Here is a 20,963-nt window from a genome sequence, read left to right on the forward strand (position 1 = left end):
AAAAACCATCCATAATCCTGCTTGTTAATGTTGGACGTCAAACTCAGATACTTTATGTTTTATGACAGGATATTTCAAAACTCTAAATATTCTACTTAAATACTTGCATGTTTCTTCATTTTGTATTTTTTTTCCCCCACACATTCGTATTGCTTTGTGTTGCTTGTTTTGAATGTATCATTTCATTGTAATAACTTTTGCCTTGTGCCTTGGTGACAGTTTATACAAGACTCTTCTTTAATGTATCATAGCTATACTACACTGTGACCTATTATTTTCTGAGTGTAAATAAATAATTCACATTCACCATAAATAAATCACAATGAGATTGCTATTAACAGAAAAATGCATAAATAAATTGTCTTCTTATTTATGATATTTTTTAACTTTTAATTTTGTATTATTATTTTCATTATTATTTTTAGCAGGCATATTCAGTGCTTTCCTAAAGTTATTTATTTATTTATTTATTTAACTTTTTTTCTATGTACAAATAGAAACAGAAAGGTAAACGAGCCCTCTAGAGGAACGAGTTTTAATTACAAACACCCCACTATCCCAGATCAAAATTACGTAAAATGCATAAAATACACTAAATTTTAGCAAAGAAACCATATTTTACACTTCAGTGGGATATTTAAATTTTCTTTCTACCCTTGAGTAGCCGACAAGTATATAGCTCACACATATTAAAAGTAAGAAAATAAGATAGTAGCCTGCCCTCAACGATACTGAAGCAAACAGGCATTCATTTTTACAATATTGTTAATTAGGATGGGACCACTATTGGATATGAACTACAAGTATGCAGTGGTTTTTAATTTATTTACGCACTGGATGTTTTATTTTTTAGTTTCACTGGTTGATGATGTTTTTTTCCATGTCAAAACCTGATGTGAGTCTGTCTGAGCTGCACACAGGGAGCAAACACCAGGAAGAGCCTCCATATGATTTTTTTTTTTTTTTCTTATGATTTTATTAGCGGACTTTGGCATTGCAGCCTGCTCTCCTCCGCGGTGACTCGACTGTGAGACACGCAACAGGTAAGGCAACTTTTTGAAATTATTTGTCGACTCTTGTCGCAATGTTAAATCAAAATGAATCCATCGTTGACTGTTTTTTTTTTTTTTTTTTTTTTAAGTAAAAGCTGGTCTGTCGTCACAGCTTGCTGTTCTCTTTATGTGTCTGAGCTGCGTCTTGCACACCAGATTCAATTATTCAATGTGCAATCACATTTTTTTTTTCAAATTTCACGAGGATCTAAATGATTTTGAAAGCACAGCGTCTGTATTTCTCTTTGTTTGTGAGAACTAAGCTCCCAGTTATGAGTCCATTACTGAATTTCATTTTTATTAGGGTTGAATGGCTTTTTGTCGTTGAGGATGCAAAATGGTGCATTTTTCAAATATCAGAATAAAAGACACGGTGAGTTATAATGACTCTAAACACACCTGACCACTTCCAACCGAGTTTAAAAGTCAAAACCCGTCCTATCCGTAGTTGGTCACAAATGAAACTAAACCACAAATGAAAAAAAAAAAAAAAATACAGTAAAGTGCATAAAGCAGAGAAAAGTACTTTTTTTCGCCAAATAACAACATGTAAGGTCTGCAGTCACCCAAACCACATTTCATTTTATAGTTCAGACATCTGAACACCACTGTAGTGGCTAAGCCAGACTTTCCGTAGTGTTGAACTCAAATAATTTATTCTATAAACAAAATTCACTAAATGTCCGTCACTTACGGCATAATGTTTACTTAGACTCAAAAACATGTCGCTTTACACTTGATACCATACTGAGCACAGTCTAAAACTGTGTGCCTTCCCAAATCAGCAACACCTATATAGATAGGATCCTGATTAAATACTTGTCCCTCGGCCTTGACAATGCACGGGTTACCTTAGTAACAGAAGTAAAAAAAAATATGGCTCTTACAACCACTGAAGGTTATTTGAGGTCGAGTCGGCAAAATTTCCCGATTTCAGTGCAGGTAGCTAATTGTGTTTCAACTTTGATGGTTGTAACAGGGAGAGTGTGAAGGCTAAACCTGGTTCAAAACACATTTTAAAGTCAGTACACTCTCTCACAAATGCAAGTGAAAGTAGATCTGCAGGACGGTATCACTACACGGTGAGGACAAAGAGGAGGAGAGGAAAGTCTGCAGCTGATGACGGTGGTAAAGGTGTAAGGTCTGAAACTGTCATGCAACATCGGTGACAGTTCACATTTTGGAGCATAATTAAAAATAAAACTCTTCTCTTTGCAGACATGAAAATAATAGCATGAGAATAGCTTGACAATATAAGCATGACCAGCAGGAGGCGCTGTCCCCATCCATAAGGATTCACTTCTGTTCAGTTTCAGTGTTTTTTATCTGACCAGTAACCGCCTTCGTTTTGCTGAAATTGTAAGCGGCTGATTCATAAGAGAACATCGTTATGAGGGAAAGTAACATACTCTTCCATTCAAAATGTTTGAAAACCTCATATGATTTCATATGAGGCTCTCTCTCTCTCTCTCTCTCTCTCTCCCTCCCTTGGCCTCAGTTCTTTTTTTGTAACTTAACTTCATCTGGATATAACTTCATTACTTCCTGCAAATTAACACATTACACATTTTCCTCCATAGTGCTGCCATTCGGACAAGATGTAAAAGCTGGTGTGAGCTTTTAGAGGTCAAGGATGTCTCTGCTGAAGACTGGACTGTCCCGTCACTCGCAGCTCACTGTCCTCACTGTCTTCAGTGTCTTGGTTCTACATCACTCTGCTGTCTTTCTCCTTCTGACACACTCCTGTGCAGGTAATTAACACACAACGTGATACCATGGTGTGTGTGTGTTTAAAGGGTCACAAATTATGTTTTAGACCTATTGAATCAAGAAAATGAGTGTGAAATCATAGTCACAGTGGTAGTATTGTAGTCAAGACCACCTGAACTGAAGTAATGACTAAGACCAAGGCACGGTGAGACAGAAGACCCTTAACACTTCACCACAGTGTCGTTATTTACAGGATCGCTAGAGGTCGCTTAACTGTAAAATGTAACTCTAGATTGTAATAAGAAGCTGTACAAACAACCTAACAAACAAAAAAAATCCCCTCTTTTCCCAGGTCAGTCTCAGCTGATTGGTCCAGATCAGCCAATACTGTCAATACTCGGTGATGACATCATCTTGCCGTGCCAACTGGACCCTGTCTTGGACGCTACGGGCATGACAGTGGAGTGGGCGAGACCCGACCTGAACCCCAGATTTGTGTATCTGTGGCGTGACGGTTATGAACTTCTGGTTGATCAAAATCCAACATATGAAGGACGAGCATCGCTGTTCAGGGACAAACTAGAGCTCGGAGACGTTTCACTGAAACTCAGTGGAGTGAAAATCTCTGATGAGGGAAGATACAGATGCTTCATTCCTTTACTCGGTATAGAAACTACAGCTGAGCTTGTTGTTGGTAAGAGAGCATGTGTCAGTGGTGCATTTTTAACCCTGATTTATTCAAGGGACGGCTTTGTGTAGTTCAGCTCTGCTTTATTGTTTTCATGGAGGTGCAGCTCAGTATAATGACTGTAGGCAGCTGTGGTTTTACTGAGTGTATATTATGTACAACCACCTGTGAGTGTACGGTTTTCTCCATTATTTGAAGTTTGTCGTCTCCCTCCTCATCAGGTGCTGCCTCCTCTCCTGTCGTCATTGTGACCAAAAGCAGCAGTGGAGTGGTTTTAGAGTGTGAAAGTAAAGGCTGGTACCCAGAGCCTGAGCTGTTTTGGCTGGACGCTGAGGGAAAGCTCCTCTCTGCTGGAGCTCCAGAGACAGTCAGAGGTCCTGATGGCCTCTATACTGTCAGCAGCAGAGTGACTGTGGAGAAGAGCCACAGCAACAGCTTCACCTGCAGGGTTCAGCAGAGCAAAATACAGCAAACCAGGGAGACACAGATTCACATTCCAGGTCAGAAGAGTTTTGATGAATTTATGACACCGGCACTTTTTCACCTTGAACCAGCTGTGGTTTAGATTCATATAAATACTCTGCTGCTCTGTGTTTTATCATTTCAGATGATTTCTTCATGGTCACGTCTGGTTCTTCTGTTCCTATCTTCATCATCTTGGCTGTTGGCTTCCTGTTTGTAGCTGCAGCTGTCTGTCTTGTGTGTAAATGGAAACGTGACAAAATCAGTGAGTAAGAAAAAAAAAATTCCAGTATCTATTTATTATCACTGTTCTTTGGTGGTTGGTGTTAATCAATGTTCACTGTGGTAATTTTCTATGGAACGAAAAAGTTTTCACTCCATTTTCTGTCTATATGCACACAGAGACCAAAATATGCGATGAGGAAGAAGGAGCAGAGAAGACCAAATTTATAAATAACTATACAGAAAATCATGCTGTGATAGAAGGAGAAGGAGACGGAGAGCTGGGCAAAACCGATTACCTTCCCTTGGCAGGTGAGGAGAAATCGGGTGAAGATTCAGATAATGACAGCTTTAAGAGTGCAAGCTCGCATTTCCAGGGAGAAGGACAAGAGACAGACGCTGATTCTCAGACCAAAGCAGAAGTGGGAAGAGACCAAGAGCAACACATGAGAGACAGACAGCAGAGGGAACTGGACAGGAAAGAGGCAGAGTTGGAACAGCCGCAGAAGACAACACAGCAGAGAGAAGAGAGTGAAGGTACTCCAGTGATGGAAACGAAGACGGAAGACAACAACGAGAAGGCTGAAAATAATGTTGACTTGGAAAAGACAGAAAAACAGAGGGATGAGAAACTTCAGTCAGTCAGTGGAGAAGAAACATGGAAGGAAACAGAGAAAACTGACCTCAAAACACAACAAGAAGCAGCAGGAAGTGGAAACCAAGAGCTCCAACAGGCGACGGGGCTTCAGGTGGATTCAAGTAAGACAGAAACAGAAAATCAGGAAAACCTGCAGGACAGAGATCAGGACGCTGAGAGAAGAGCTGAAACGAATGAAACAGACATGACAGGTGAGGACCAGGGAGGATGGGAAAATGATGCAAACTGTGTAACTGATGAGACAGAAGTAGTTCATGGGAGAAAGACCAGTAATGGGACAGCAGAGAGAACTGGAGAACCAGAGAGATCAACCTAACCTGACAGGAAACACACGTGAACAAGAGGAAACTTCAGTCAAAGACAGAGAGTCAGAAACGACTGAGTTTTGAGAAACAAGAAGGAGCTGCAGGAGAAAACCAAGAGGAGACGGAGGTTTAGCTAAATGAACACAAGTCCTGCCAAGTCGGGAGGAAATCACAGAGCAGCTGGAGAAATCCCACACGGATCTGAAGAAGCAAGAAACAGAGAGTCGGAGACTCAGTGAGAGCTACGGCAGAAACCGGGCTGTTTAGGGAAGAGATGAAACCAATGAAAACAAAAGAAATGTAAAAGAATCAAGCAAAGAAAGGGGGTATTCACAAAGAAATAAAGACCCATCAACGGTAACACATTTTTTTTATTTTTCACAAATTGAATTTCTACAGTTCATAATCATAACTTGAGTCTTATTTCTCCACTATGAAAGCACTACGAAAAGCCATTTGACTCAGCATTGATCAATTTATTAATCTTTGTTGACATCCTGCTTTTAAAGTGACTATAACATACAAGAGAAAATGACTTGAGCATGTTGACCGTGCAACCTAATGTTTAAATTTCAGCTCGGCTGTCTCAGTGTTTCAGTTCTCTCTGCTACAAAATTGGATCGATAAACTTCAGAAAGGGATTTATAAAAATGTAAATATGGAATAAGATGGAAAAGTTTGCCCTGCTGAGCTGCTGCTGACAGATTACAAGACAGTCACATTATTTTGAAATGCAAAAAAGCGGGGACAGGGAAGAGATAAAATCAATAATGCAATTTTTTTTTTGTTTATATATATATATGTGTGTGTGTGTGTGTGTGTGCGTGTCACTTGTTTCTTGTTTTGAACATGTCATTATTTTGTAATACATGTTTTTCCCCCTCGTAGTCCTTGGTGAGATCTCACATAAGCCTCCGCTTCAGTTGATCAGTTTCATGACAATAACATGACTAAATACAAATAGAAAAGATGGATAAATAAACCTGTTAAGTTAAGACAACATAATGGTTATGTGCTTGTAAGTAACTCTGTCACACTATAATTTCTTTAATTGAATAAGACAAATTAACCTCAGTGGCATGAAGTGAGCTCAATAAAAGCTCCTGTTTTTCCTACACAAGTTGGTTTAAGATCCAAGAAGTAAAAAGCAGAGTGATTGAATATGAAAGACATGAATTCTAGTTATTTATTTCTGTCTCTTTATTTTTTTATTTAGCATTTTATTTTACCACAGCTATGTTGCTTGCTTTGAATGTATCATCACATGTAATAACATTTGCCGTGTTCCTTGATGACAGTTCATATGAGACTTTTTTAATGCATCATAACTCTACAGTGTTACACTCAAAATAGTGTCCTGTTATTTTGAGTGTAAGTAAATAATCCCAATTACATTATTATAAATAAAAAGATAAATAAATAAACGGTCTTCCTCATTTTATTTTTTTCAGTTTTATATTACGATTATGATTATTATTTTTAACAGGCATATTCAGTATATAAGCTGTGGTCATAAAGTTGTTTTAGATTTAGTTTTAGAATTATAAATATTTCTCTACTACCAAATCTATAATCTGTGATGCTCTATATGTAATTTCTTTACCCCCCCACCACCTCCCACACACACGGAGGTTAGAGGTCAGAGGTCAAGAACAGCACATGTTTTGCTCATGGACACTACAGTAGTGCAGCTGCTTGCCAACACTTCAAACTGAAGGACCGTCTTTCTAACCAGCAGAGAAACCACATCATTGCCGCCAGATATCCTGCTGTTTTTCTAATCAAACTGCATTTGTATGTAACACGTGAGCTGCCATTAAAACTTCAAAATGTTCATCTCATCTGGGATTGATGTGCATCTACTCAACATGTTGATTTGACCTACTGGTTATACTTCTTGAGATATTTCAACTTTTGCCTTCAAATTATTCTGTAATACAAAGTTTTGGTGAAATGTTCAGCTCTGTTTGGAGTGGATGACGTCACCATTCACGCTGGTTCTTTTATGACCAATCAGCTTTCAGTATGCAAATTAGTAGTGGCTGCTAGTACTACACACACGCACACACACATACACACACACACACACACACACAGAGGGTGAGAGAGTGATGCCACTCTGCCCCCTGCAGGTCGGCAGGATAATAGACAGATTAGCGTTTCCTTTGTGTCAGTTTCCCTCATGAAATATGGGAGGCACTGATTTATTTGCTGCTGCGGTATTTTATGTCATCATTATTATATTAATCACCTGTCATCACCTGTCATCTGATGACATTTCCAAACTGAGGCTCCTCTTGTTCAACATGAAACAAAGGTGGAAGCAGGCCTACATTTACTCTTGTTACTGTAGTCAGGTCGATTTTGGTACATTTGAAATTTTTGTAATTACTATTTTTACAGGTTATGTTCGCTTTTCTAATCTGAACTATGTGATTTTGTCCCTATTAAAAAAAATACATGCAACTCTATTGTCATTTCGCAGTCACAGTTTACTCTCACTATAAATAAGGTAGTCTATGTTTCCCAAAGTAAATTTAACTTAGATTTTTACACCAATGATTTCTCTCTCTTTCTACTTAAGATTTGTAGCCCAAAAAAATGATATTGTATACTTCAGCTGGGTATTTTAATTTTCCTTTTGCCCTTGAGTAGCCTACAAGTATACAGCTCACATATGGTTTGGTCTGGTTGATGATGTTTTCTGAATCGTCATTCTTCATGTCAAAGCCTGATGTGAGCCTGTCTGAGCTGCACACAGGGAGCAAACATCATGGTCCAGTGCAGAGCAGGAAGAGCAGCCGTACAGGTTTTTTCTTATCGTTTTATTTGCGGACTTTGGCATTGCAGCCTACTCTTTCCTCCGCGGTGACTCGACAGTGAGACACGCAACAGGTATGGAAAAATTTTTGAAGTTATGTGTTGACTTTTGTAGCGATGTTAAATTAAAATGTCGAATAATCGTCGACTGATTTCTTTTTATTTAAGTAAAAGCTAAGCAATCATTTTTTTAATTTTTTTTTTCAAATTTCGATATCAGCGTCTGTATTTGTCTTGGTTTATGAGCACTATAAAACACAGTAAAAGAGTGTTTTACTGTGTTTTATTTTTATTTGGCTTGTGTGGCTTTTTGTCGTTGAGGATGCAAAATAGTGCATTTTTAAAATATCAAATTAAAAGACACTGGATTATAATAACTCAAAATCCACCTGGCAACTTCAAAATATGTTTTAAAGTCAAAGCCTGTCCTGTCCGTCCTTGGCCACAAATGAAAGTAAAACTAATTCTCCGGAACCGTTTACAGTGTAGGCAATTCAAAAGGGGCAAAAGTGCATAATGTAATGCATAAGTAGTGCATAAAGTATTCTAAATAACAGCGTGTAAGGTCTGCAGTCAACCAAGCCACAATTTATTTTATAATCCAGGTGTATTATTCGACGTAGATGCTCGGGCAGGTAGATGCTGGAATGACCAGCAGGGGGCGCTGATACATGATGCAACAGGATGGTTGCAGATTCTTCACTGACAATTTATTTTAGGCCTATATTTTGTTTGACATAAAAAAATGCCAAATTAGAGAATATAAAAATGTGACCTATTTTATTCGCCTTTGCTATCTGGCTTGTAAATACACTGGTGTATTAAGATGCAGTCACTCATTTCAAAGGGGAAAAGATAAATACTCTCCCAATTGATCAATGGCAGGTTAGTACAAACACCTTGAAGTATTTTAAGAGTAAAATAACAATAATTGATTGTATTTAGAGAGCCAAGAGTTTCAGAAGTATTGATTGGTAAAACAATTTTCAGTGATGATCCACAAAAAGGTTTATGTGGTATAAAACAAATCACTTGGTCTCTTTTTGTGGAAATACTGGCACGTTTTTTTTTTTTTGTTTTGTTTTGTTTTGTTTTTGTTTTTGTTTGTTTGTTTTTTTGGGGGGGGGTTGTTTGTGTTTTTTTTTTTTGTTTGTTTTATTTTGTTTTGTTTTGTTGTTCTTTTTTTGTTTTGGTGGGGGTGGATTTGAATTTTGGATTTGGTTATTAAATAGATAAATGAAGTAACCAAGCTAATTTCAGTTTTCAGAATTATAAGATGCTTTACCTGAAGGATGGACTGTCGCTTAAATCTCGGCTCACTGTCTTGGTTTTCCATCACACTGTTGCCGCTCTTCTTCTAACACACACCTGTGCAGGTAACTGACTTACAAACACACCACTGATACCTTGCCGTGTGTTTACAGGTAAAAAGATCATGATTAGACTGTAGATCTATTTGAAATACAAAGAACAGTATACATGTTTATTTTTATCCTCATTCATGCCCATATTATCTTAAAAGCTCAGCTAGGCTAGTAAGATAACCCATATGCTGTCTGCTTTTAGTCAGTTCAAAACACTTTGGTACTCATAACAGGGAATGAAAACCAATCCTGTTTACTCCCAGGTGAGTCACAGCTGATTGGTCCAACTCAGCCCATAGTGGCAATGATCGGTCATGACGTCATTTTGCCGTGCCACCTGGACCCTGCCGAGGATGCCACTGCCATGACCGTGGAGTGGGCCAGACCGGACCTGGAGCCCAGATTTGTCCATGTGTTACGCGACGGCCTGGAACTGGATGAGAAAAAATACCACCTCTACATGGGACGAACATCGCTGCTGAACAACCAGCTGAAGCACGGCGACGTTTCACTGAAACTCGCTACAGTGAAACTCTCTGATGAGGGAAAATACAAGTGCTTCATTCCCACGTTGAGTAAAGAAACGTTCATTGACCTTGTTGTTGGTAAGTGGGCATGTATTCATGTTAAATAGTTCCTCTTTAACCTTCATCCATCTAGGGAAGGCTTTTGGTAGGTGTTGCCCTGCTTCACAATTCCAGTCATTCACATTGGGAGTAAGTGGGCAAAACAAACAAAGTCTTCTACTATAGAAAACCTAGCCTCTCCATCCCTCCAATCATCCATCCATCAATCCATTTCCCACCGCCTATTTACGACTGGGTTGTGGTGGTGGTCGGCTGAGGAGGGTAGCCCAGACATCTGCAATGTTTGCCAGTTCCTCATGACCCCAAAGCATTATCAGTTCAGCTCAAGTAATCCTCCAGCATATGCTAAGTCTACCCAGGCCCTCCTCCCAGTCAGACATGCCTGGAGAACATGGGACGAATCCTTATTAGATGCCCGAATCGCCCCAATTGGCTAATTTTAACTCTAGTTAAGGCTCCTCCAATATGCCTGAGGGTCCCAAAGGGTGAGCTGTCCTGTGAAGGCAGCTCATTTCAGCCACTTGTATCCACAGTATTATTCCTCTGCTTGGTCTCACTCCCAACTTGTCAAAATGAGATGCTTGGAGTTGTAGGCATCAAGGCTGACAGCAACTTTGGGCATCCACGTTTAATGTTCAGAGACATGTACAATGTGGACTATTTCAGGTTTAGTCAACAATAAATGTCAGCAGACACAAAGACCACCAACCACCCGACCTCACCTACCCCCAGGAACACCCATACCTTGGTGTGGCTAAGGTTAGGGTTGGTTCCGGACGTGAATATTCGTGGAGCTCTGTGGGCCTTCATGTCTGCCTTGGTTTAGGTAGGAGGGCTTTCTTCAAAATAGGTTGCTCCAACATGAGTACCTTACCCGTGCCCGGGACAAGATGATCTCCAAGGCCGCCCTCTGAGCACATTATTTAAAGGTTAGAGGATTCTTTTGGGCCTTCCCTTGACTCAGGGCCCATGACAAATGACCTGGTGTCCCCCCTCGGTCAGTGGCTCCTGAGCATCATGTACTTTTATTGGTAGAAAAGAGAAATATGTCCAACCCAAATATGTTCCAGACATTATGACTATGACATCTCTGTCATCGTCACTAAAGGTCAGTAAACCTGTTAAGTCAACAGGGTCCATGTGCCCAAGGGTCAAATGTGGACGTCCGAGGCTGCTCCAGGGCTCCTGCCCAACTTTTTTATGTTACTGAGCTGGGAGTGAGACTGCATTGTATTTTCTATTCACTACCCAAAGCTCATGAATAGAGATTTGAGTTTGAATGTAGATTGGCCAGTAAAATGAGAGATTCGCCTTCTGGTTCAGGTCAGTCTAGCACAATGACTATATAACTGCAGCTGTAGCAGAGATCGCTCCATATTGAACGCTCACCTTGGCTGCCATTTCATTGCTTCTTGCAGCTATTTTTTGCTCCACTGGTCAGCGAGGCACCTGTATGTCATTGTGATGGTCATGTGGTTGGTTGGTTGATCAGCAGTTAGATAGATAGATAGATGTACTTAGATAGATGTACTTCATTGATCCCAAACTGGGAAATTCTTAAATTCTTACGACCATATCTCCAAATCTATTTGATAACTCATCATGAGCTTTGGTAAGAACATTCATGTTACGTAGAGCAGCAAAGTTGTCGATTGTGGTGACCCCATGACCTTCCCTCTAGCTCCACCATCAGCCCCGCAGGCCAACTTAATAAGAAATACAGTAACAACTCTTTTTTACTTGGGACAGACATCATTTGCTCTGACACACAGCCCGACTCAATCTTTATTGTAAGTCTTAATGAATGCAGAACTTGTAAATGTGCGTTTTGGCTGCTTCTCTCTATTTTACAGATTCATTGCATGCTGTGTATATTTAATCACTGATTTGTGTTGTTACAGGTGCTGCCTCCTCTCCTGTCCTAACGATTAACAAAGACACCAGTGCAGTGGTTTTAGATTGTGAAAGTAAAGGCTGGCACCCAAAGCCTGAGCTGTTTTGGCTGGATGCTGAGGGAAAGCTCCTCTCTGCTGGAGCTCCAGAGACAGTCAGAGGTCCTGATGGCCTCTATACTGTCAGCAACAGTGTGGCTGTGGAGAAGAGCCACAGCAACAGCTACACCTGCAGGGTTCAGCAGCACAAAATACAGCAAACCAGGGAGACACAGATTCATCTTGAAGGTGAACAGTATTCTAAACATATGACTTTAGCTTTTGAGTTACTTTGAATAGCCGATGTCTTTCTTGTTTTACATAAAATCTGTGCTGTTCTGTGTTTTATCTTCTCAGATGGTGTCTTCATAGACAAATCGAATTGTTCTGCTGCTCATATCACCACTGGCTTTGCTATTGTCTTGTTGTGTGTTGTTGTTGTTGTCTTTTTTGTTTATTTATGGAGAACAAACAAACTTGGTAAGTCATTAACATGCACACATTGGTAATTGCTCAGTTAAAAAGAAAATATTGGTGACACAAAAACAAGTATATGTATTTTATAAGGGTATAAACAAACAGAAATGTGACCACATGATTCAAAGCTGAATCTTCCTTTCAAGCCAACAACCATTTTGTCAGAAAAGGTGTTGCGCTCAAAACACACCCATTACCCATTACACTTTATCTGTGGAAACTCATCACATTATCATAACATGTCACACCAAGTCTTCATCTTCGTGTGGCTTCTCTCTGCAGGAAACACAAAGATGGGTCCACTGAGGAACATCTTCAGTAAAAAAGGTGAACAAGGTAACAACTACAGCACATAGAGAACTGGCAGGAAACACTGCATCAACACAGCAGGTTTGAAATTGAAGTTCAGCTCAGTTTGCTGTTTATTTTCACACAGAGATGCAGCAGAGAGAAGAGCTCAACAACTTAGGACATGAAAGCCTGACAGAAGAAGAAAGAGAGAGACAGAAGCTCATGCGAGAGAAGGAGGTGAAGAAAAATGCCAAACTTGAAGAGGAGCAGAAGAAAGAGAATGAACGGAAACAGAGGGAGGAGTTGGAGAAACAGATCAAGCAGCTGGAATCACAGGTGGAGCAGATAAAGAAAAGTGGAGAGGCTGAGAAGAAGCTGAAGGAGGATGCTGAGAAAATGAAACATGAGTACAAAGAGCTGCTAAAAAAGACCAACTTGGTTCTGATGAACAGAAGGACAGAACTTGAGATGAGGCTTAAGAGAACCAAAGAAAAGAACATGACAAAGAAAGAAGAGAAGGTAAAGGCAGTCATTGATGCACTGAAGGAGACAAAGATGATGATCGATGAGGTTCAGAAAAAGTTTTAGTCAGTCAGGGAGGGAACAGCTCTCAGACCAGAGGAGCAAACAAAGCAGAACAAGGTGAATCACATCACAACAGGAGGTTAGAATAATGACATTTACACTAAACTAAAACCATGGGCAAGCCTACCAGCAGCATTAAACACTCATTTTAAAATACCTTCTGGTTTGTCAGACTATATGCAGGCAGAGAATGGCGATAAATGTAACCTGATATCCCTGTCCTTTTTTTAAATCAAATCAGCAGCTCAATATGTTGGTTTAAGATGGAAAAGCAGAGTAACAGAGGCTGAAATCATGTAAATAATAAAATTACAAACAAGTTTTTGGTGACAACAGTTGAACTTGGTGATGCTCTCAGATTTTATCAGAGGATACATCTGTGTACTATCACAATCATTTGGTTTAATTAAATTTTGCATGTGAAGTGAATGCACTGTAATATTGTGACAATTAACTTTTGTCATATTCTTTGATAAGAGCACACACATTTTTCCTGCTTTTTACTTTGGGTGCAGTGTGTCATCAGATGTGTGTGTGTGTGTGTGTGTGTGTGTGTGTGTGTGTGTGTGTGTGTGTGTGTGTGTGTGTGTGTGTGTGTGTGTGTGTGTGCGTGTATTGAAGATGCAGCAGGATTTTCCTGGTGGCTTTAAAAGGCAAATCCATCCCATCCTGTGATTACTGCGTTTCAGTTGTCTGACTTTTGAATTGTATAAATGTGCTTTTATTTTTGTAACACATCACTGTGCATCAGGACTGAAATTTAACTTCAGAATAAAAGTTTTTAACTGAACTGAAATGTTTCAAACTTTTTTTTTTCTCCAAATCATGTGACCTTTTGATAAAACCGTCCTATTGAAACCAACACTGATGTAGTTATTTAAATGAACCCCAGGCCACTTCCACTGTGTTTCTCCATCAAGAGGAAAATTTTTGCCTCGTGTCTGCAGCCTCTCTGGCGCCTCTGTGTCGTTGGATAATGCTCATGATGTGACTCTCCTGACATTTCAGAGTCTGACAGCACAAAACATTTGAGAGATCACAGTTTGAGTATTTAAATATAGATATGAGCATCAAAAACTGTGGAGCTGGCCTCAGTGGTGGTTTGAAATATAACTAGGAGCAGCGGGTGACGTCACCGCTGCTCACGGACCTTCAAGTGTAGCAGAGAGATGCTCTTCCAGGTGACGCCGTGGACCTGTCCTAACTGTCTACTGCAGCGGGAAACGAGCAGGCAGGTGATGAAGATGCTGATGTTGAAAAGCTTCTGTTGTGTCGCGTGAACAAGCAGCTGCTGTAAGAAAGATCAGGATGTCTGGCCTCCATATCCACCGATAAGGAAAAAAACTTTGGAGTGCAGATGTGCCACTCTGCCCCCCTCGGGTTGCCAGGATAATAGACAGATTAGCGTTTCCTTTTTGTCAGTTTCCCTCATGAAATATGGGATGCATTGATTTATTTGCTGCTGAGGTATTATATTATCATTATTATGTTAATTAACTGTCATCACCTGTCATCTGATGACATTTCCAAACTGTGGCTCCTCTTGTTCAACATGGAACTAATGATTTCACACTATTTATACATAACACTTTAGCAAAGAACTGATATTTTACACTTCAGTGGGATATTTTAATTCTCTTTCTGCGCTTGAGTAGCCTACAACTATTTAGCTCACACATGGTTTTTAATTATTTACGTAGGTATTGGATGTTTTTTTTTTCCCCTCTGGTTGATGATGTTTTCTGAATCGTCATTCTTCATGTCAAAGCCTGATGTGAGTCTGTCTGAGCTGCACACAGGGAGCAAACATCACGGTCCAGTGCGGCAGAGCAGGAAGAGCAGCCGTACAGGTGTTTTCTTATCGTTTTATTTGCGGACTTTGGCATTGCAGCCTACTCTTCTCCGCGGTGACTCGACTGAGAGACACCCAACAGGTACTGAATTTTTTTTGAAGTTGTATGTGGACTCTTGTAGCGATGTTAAATCAAAATGAATCCATCATCAGCTGTTTTCTTTTTATCTGAGTAACAGCTGTGCAATCATATTTTTTTTTCAAATTTCGATATCACCCAACTTATGTTTAAGTGTCTGTATTTGTCTTGGTTCATGAGCACTAAGTTATGATTACTGTGCTTTATTTTTATTAGGCTCGTGTGACTTTTTGTCGTTGAGGATGCAAAACAGTGCATTTTTAAAATAGCAAATTAAAAAACATAGTGGGTTATAATAACTGTAAACACATCTGGCAAAGACAGTCCTCTCCGTCCTTGGCCACAAATGAAAGTAAAACTAATTCTCGTTTGCAGTGAAGGCCATTCAAAAGGGGGGAAAGTGCATAAAGTAATACATAAGTATTGCATAAAGAATTCTAAATAACAGCGTGTAAGGTCTGCAGTCAAGCCAAACCACGTTTAATTTTATAATCCAGGTGTATTATTCGATGTAGATGCACAGGTAGGTAGATGCTGGAATGACCAGCAGGGGGCGCTGTTGACTCTGATACATGATGCAACATGATGGTTGCAGATCCTTAACTGAATTTTTTTTAGGCCTATATTTTGTTTGACGTAAAAAAATTAGAGAACATAAAAATGTGACCTATTTTATTCACCATTTCAATCTGGCTTGTAAATACAGTTGTGTATTAAGATGCAGTCCTTCATTTCAAAGGGGAAAAGATAAATAGTCTTCCAATTGATCAATGGCAGGTTAGTGCAAACACCTTGAAGTATTTTAAGAGTAAACTAACAATAACTGATACTATACTAGAGAGCCAAGAGTATCAGATGTATTGACTGGTAAAGCAATTTTCATTGATCCACAAAAAAAAAAAAAAAAAAAAAAGATTTATGTGGTATAAAACAAATCACTTAGTCTTTTTTTTGTGATAATAAACCAATTTATTTCAGTTTTCAGAAGTAAAGGATGCCTCACCTGAAGGACGGATTGTCATTTAAATCCCGGCTCAGTGTCTTGGTTTTCCATCACACTGTTGTCGCTCTCCTTCTAACAAACACCTGTGCAGGTAACTGACACACAAACACACCACTGATACTGTACATTTTCGTGTGTTTACAGGTAAAAAAAGATCTTGATTAGACTGTAGGTCTATTTGAAATATAAATGAAAACCAATCCTGTTTCCCCCCAGGTGAGTCGCAGCTGATTGGTCCACTTCAGCCCATAGTGGCAATGATCGGTCATGACGTCATTTTGCCGTGCCAACTGGACCCTGCCGAGGATGCCACTGTCATGACCGTGGAGTGGGCCAGGCCGGACCTGGAGCCCAGATTTGTCCACGTGTTACACGATGGCCTGGAACTGGATGAGAAAAAATACCACCTCTACATGGGACGAACATCGCTGCTGAATAATCAGCTGATGTACGGTGACGTTTCACTGAAACTCGCTACAGTGAAACTCTCTGATGAGGGAAAATACAAGTGCTTCATTCCCACGTTGAGTAAAGAAATGCTCATTGACCTTGTTGTTGGTAAGTGGGCATGTACTCATATTAAATAGTTCCTCTTTAACTTTTACTCATCTAGGGAAGGCTTTTGCTAGGTGTTGCCCTGCTTCACAATTCCAGTCATTCACTTTGGAAGCAAGCGGGCCAAAACAAACAAAGTCTTCTACTATATAAAACCAAGCCACTCCATCCCTCCAATCATCCATCCATCAATCCATTTTCCACCACCTATTTGGGACCGGGTTGTGGTGGTGGTCGGCTGAGGAGGGCAGCTCAAACATCTGCAGTGTTTTCCAGTTCCTCATGACCTCAAAGCATCACCAGTTCAGCTCATGTAATCCTCCAGCATATGCTAAGTCTACCTGGGGCCCCCTCCCAGCCAGCCAAGCCTGGACAACCTGGAAGGAATCCTTATTAGATGCCCGAATCACTCCAATTGGCTAATTTTAACTCTAGTCAAAGCTCCTCCAATATGCCTGAGGGTCCCAAAGGGTGAGCCATCCTGCAAAGGCAGCTCATTTCAGCCACTTGTATCCACAGTATTATTCCTCTGCTTGGTGTCACTCCCAACTTGTCAAAATGAGATGCTTGGAGTTGTAGGCATCAAGGCTGAAAGCAACTTTGGGCATCCGCATTTGATGTTCAGGGATGTGTACAATGTGGACTATATCAGGTTTGGTTTTTCAACAATAAATGTCAGCAGACACAAAGACCACTGTCCACTCCCATGAAAACCTTTGTCCCCCGACCTCACCCATCTCCAGGAACGCCCATAGCTTGGTGTAGCTAAGGTTATGGTCGGTCCCAAATGTGGACATCCCTGGAGCTCTGTAGGTCTTCATGTCTGCATCCAGCTGCTTTGGTTTAGGTTGGGGAACTTTCTTCAAAATACATTGCTCCAGCACGAGTACCTTACCTGTGCCCAGGACAAGATGATCTCCAAGGCCCCCTTCCGAGTACATTATTTAAAGGTTAGAGGACTCTTTTGGGCCTCCCCTTGGCTCAGGGCCCCGTGACAGCTGACATGGTGTTTCCCCTTGGTCAGCGGCTCCTGAGCATCATGTAATTTTATTGGTAGAAGAAGGGAAATATGTCCAACCCAAAAGAGTTTCATAAATTATGACTATGACATCTCTGTCATCTTTACTAAAAGTCAGCAAACCTGATAAGTCAACAGGGTCTATGTCCCCAGGGGTCCAATGTGGACATCCGAGGCTGCTCTCAGTGTTTGATGTCTCAGGCTCCTTCCTAACTTTTTATGTTACTGAGCTGGGAGTGAGACCACGTTCTATTTTTTTCATTCACTACCCAAAGCTTGTGACTGTAAATGAGAGTATGAATGTCCTTGCAGCTATATTTGTAGCTCCACTGCAGTTAGATACATAGATAGATAGATAGATAGATAGATAGATAGATAGATAGATAGATAGATAGATAGATGTACTTAGATAGATGTACTTTATTGATCCCAAACTGGGAAATTCTTAAATTCTTAGGACCATATCTCCAAATCTATTTGATAACTGAGCTTTGTGAACACCATTCATGGTACCTAGAGCAGCAAAGTTGTCGATTGTGGTGACTCCATGACCTTCCTTCTAGCTCCACCATCAGCCCCGCAGACCAACTTAATAAGAAATACAGTAACAACTCTTTCTTACTTGGGACAGACATCATTTGTTCTGACATACAGCCCTACTCAGTCTGTATTGTAAGTCTTATTGAATGCAGAACTTGTAAATGTGCGTCTTGGCTAATTGCTTATAATTATTAAGTCGTTCTCTCTATTTTACAGATTCATTGCATGCTGTGTTTATTAAGGGCTTTACTCACTGATTTGTGTTGTTTCAGGTGCTGCCTCCTCTCCTGTCCTAACAATTAACAAAGACACTAGTGCAGTGGTTTTAGATTGTGAAAGTAAAGGCTGGCACCCAAAGCCTGAGCTGTTTTGGCTGGACGGTGAGGGAAACCTCCTCCCTGCTGGAGCTCCAGAGACAGTCAGAGGTCCTGATGGCCTCTATACTGTCAGCAGCAGAGTGACTGTGGAGAAGAGCCACAGCAACAGCTACACCTGCAGGGTTCAGCAGCACAAAATACAGCAAACCAGGGAGACACAGATTCATCTTGAAGGTGAACATTATTCTAAATAGATGGCATGAGCTCTGGAGTTACTTTAATCAGCCGATGTCTTTCTTGTTTGACATAAAATCTGTGCTGTTTTGTGTTTTATCTTCTCAGATGGTGTCTTCATGAACAAATCTAATTGTTCTGCTGCTAATATCACCACTGGCTTAGCTGTTGTCTTGTTGTGTGTTGTTGTTGTTGTCTTTTTTGTTTATTTTTGGAGAACAAACAAACTTGGTAAGTCATTAACATGCACACCTTGGTAATTTCTCAGTTAAAAAGAAAATATTGGTGACACAAAAACATGTATACATATTTTATAAGGGTATAAACAGAAATGTGACCACATATTTCAAAGCTGAATCTTACTTTCAAGCCAACAATTATTTTGTCAGAAAAGTTGTTTGCTAAAAGTCTAATTTTGAAATGAAATTCTGCAGTTAAGACAAATACAAGTACTTCATTGCTGTTTTTCTAATGAGTTTCTTCATCAGTTTTGTCACTTTAACTGTGGAAACTCATCACATCGTCACAACATGTCACACCAAGTCATTGTCTCTTTGTGTGTGTGTGTGTGTGTGTGTTGAAAGTGAACTTCAACTTAGTTTGCTGTTTATTTTCACACAGAGACACAGCAGAGAGAAGAGCTCAACAACTTAGGAGAAGAAGGTCCAACAGAAGAAGAGAGAGAAAGACAGAAGCTCATGGCAGAGAAGGAGGTGAAGAAAGATGTCAAACATGAAGAGGAGCAGAAGAAAGAGAATGAACGGAAACAGAGGGAGGAGCTGGAGAAACAGCTCACGAAGCTGGAGTCAGAGCTGAAGGAGGTAAAGAAAAATGAAGAGACTGAGAAGAAGCTGAAGGAAGATGCTGAGAAAATGAAAGACGAGTACAAAGAGCTGCTAAGAAAGACCAACTTGGTTCTCAAAAACAGAGGGTCAGAACTTGAGATTAGGCTTACGTCAACCCAAAAAAAGACCATGAAGAGTTCTGAGAAGAAAGACGGGAAGGTAAAGGCAGTCGCTGAGGCGCTGAAGGAGACAAATGCAGTGTTCGATGAGGTTCAGAGAAAGTTTTAGTCAGTCAGGGAGGGAACAGCTCTCAGACCAGAGGAGCAAACAAAGCAGAACAAGGAGAATCACATCTCCACAACAGGAATTGAAAATAATGACATTTACACTAAACTAAAAGCATTGACACGCCTACCAGCAGCATTAAACTCTCATTTTAAAAGCCCTGCTGGTTTGTTAGACTATATGCAGGCAGAGAATGGCTATAAATTCATGAACCTGATATCCCTGTCCTTTTTTAAAAAAAAAAAATCAAATCAGCAGCTCAGTGTGTTGGTTTGAGATGGAAAAGCAGAGAAACAGAGGCTGAAATCATGTAAATAATACAATTACAAATACGTTTTTGGTAACAACAGTTGAACTTGGTGATTTTCTCAGTTTTTATCAGAAGATACATTTGTGTTCTATCATTATCATTTATATCAATTAAATTTTGCGTGTTAATTGAATGCACTGTCATATTGTACCAATTAACTTTTGTCATATTCTTTTATAAGAGCTCACACGTTTTTCCTACTGTTTACTTTGAGTACAGTGTGTCATCAGATGTGTGTGTGTGTGTGTGTGTGTGTGTGTGTGTGTGCGTGTGCAAATATTGAAGCTGCAGAAAACCCAACCCATCATGTCATTACTTTGTTTTAGTTGTCTGACTTTTGAATTGTATAAATGTGCTTTTATTTTTGTAGCATAATATCACTGTGCATCAAGACTGAATTTTAACTTCAAAATAAAGTTTTCAACTGAACCAAAATGTTTCAAACTGTTTTTTTTTCCTCCAGATCATGTGACCTTTTGATAAAAGCTTTGAAACCAACATTGATGTATTTATTTAAATGAATCCACTTCCACTGTGTTTCTCCCTCAGGAGGAAAACAATCTGTTGTTGACATTTGCCTCGTGTCTGCAGCCTCTCTGGAGCCTCTGTGTCGCTGGATCCTGCTTATGATGTGACTCTCCTGACTTTTCAGAGTCTGGCAGCACAAAACATTTGAGAGATCACAGTTTGAGTGTTTAAATGTAAATATGAGCATGAAAAACTGTGGAGCTGGTCTCAGTGGTGGGTCAGTGTGGGCTGAATAAAGAAACTCCAACTCTCTGTCTCACTGTGGACGGACAGACAGGGACAAGAAGGAGAGAGAGGAAGAGACA

General features: G+C 40.0%; 3 protein-coding genes across 3 annotated transcripts; all 3 read left to right on the forward strand.

Annotated features, from left to right (window-relative positions):
- Window positions 1–977: 977 nt before the first annotated feature.
- Window positions 978–5,699, forward strand: LOC115376877 (butyrophilin subfamily 3 member A2-like). The gene is made up of 6 exons (XM_030076693.1): window positions 978–1,043; window positions 2,633–2,803; window positions 3,115–3,456; window positions 3,672–3,950; window positions 4,058–4,177; window positions 4,315–5,699. The coding sequence occupies exons 2-6, from the start codon at window positions 2,686–2,688 to the stop codon at window positions 5,106–5,108; spliced, it is 1,653 nt and encodes a 550-aa protein (XP_029932553.1). The 5' UTR covers window positions 978–1,043; window positions 2,633–2,685; the 3' UTR covers window positions 5,109–5,699.
- A 2,244-nt stretch (window positions 5,700–7,943) lies between these two features.
- Window positions 7,944–13,671, forward strand: LOC115376882 (butyrophilin subfamily 3 member A2-like). The gene is made up of 7 exons (XM_030076700.1): window positions 7,944–7,992; window positions 9,178–9,293; window positions 9,545–9,886; window positions 11,770–12,048; window positions 12,157–12,279; window positions 12,559–12,612; window positions 12,713–13,671. The coding sequence occupies exons 2-7, from the start codon at window positions 9,194–9,196 to the stop codon at window positions 13,153–13,155; spliced, it is 1,341 nt and encodes a 446-aa protein (XP_029932560.1). The 5' UTR covers window positions 7,944–7,992; window positions 9,178–9,193; the 3' UTR covers window positions 13,156–13,671.
- A 2,406-nt stretch (window positions 13,672–16,077) lies between these two features.
- LOC115377042 (butyrophilin subfamily 3 member A2-like) lies at window positions 16,078–19,823 on the forward strand. The gene is made up of 6 exons (XM_030076894.1): window positions 16,078–16,177; window positions 16,303–16,644; window positions 18,472–18,750; window positions 18,859–18,981; window positions 19,372–19,463; window positions 19,521–19,823. Exons 1-6 carry the CDS (start codon window positions 16,078–16,080, stop codon window positions 19,821–19,823), a joined length of 1,239 nt encoding a protein of 412 aa, XP_029932754.1.
- The last annotated feature ends 1,140 nt before the right edge of the window (window positions 19,824–20,963 follow it).

Source organism: Myripristis murdjan, chromosome 18 (genome assembly GCF_902150065.1).
Source record: "Myripristis murdjan chromosome 18, fMyrMur1.1, whole genome shotgun sequence".
In the NCBI taxonomy this organism is placed as follows: Eukaryota; Metazoa; Chordata; class Actinopteri; order Holocentriformes; family Holocentridae; genus Myripristis; species Myripristis murdjan.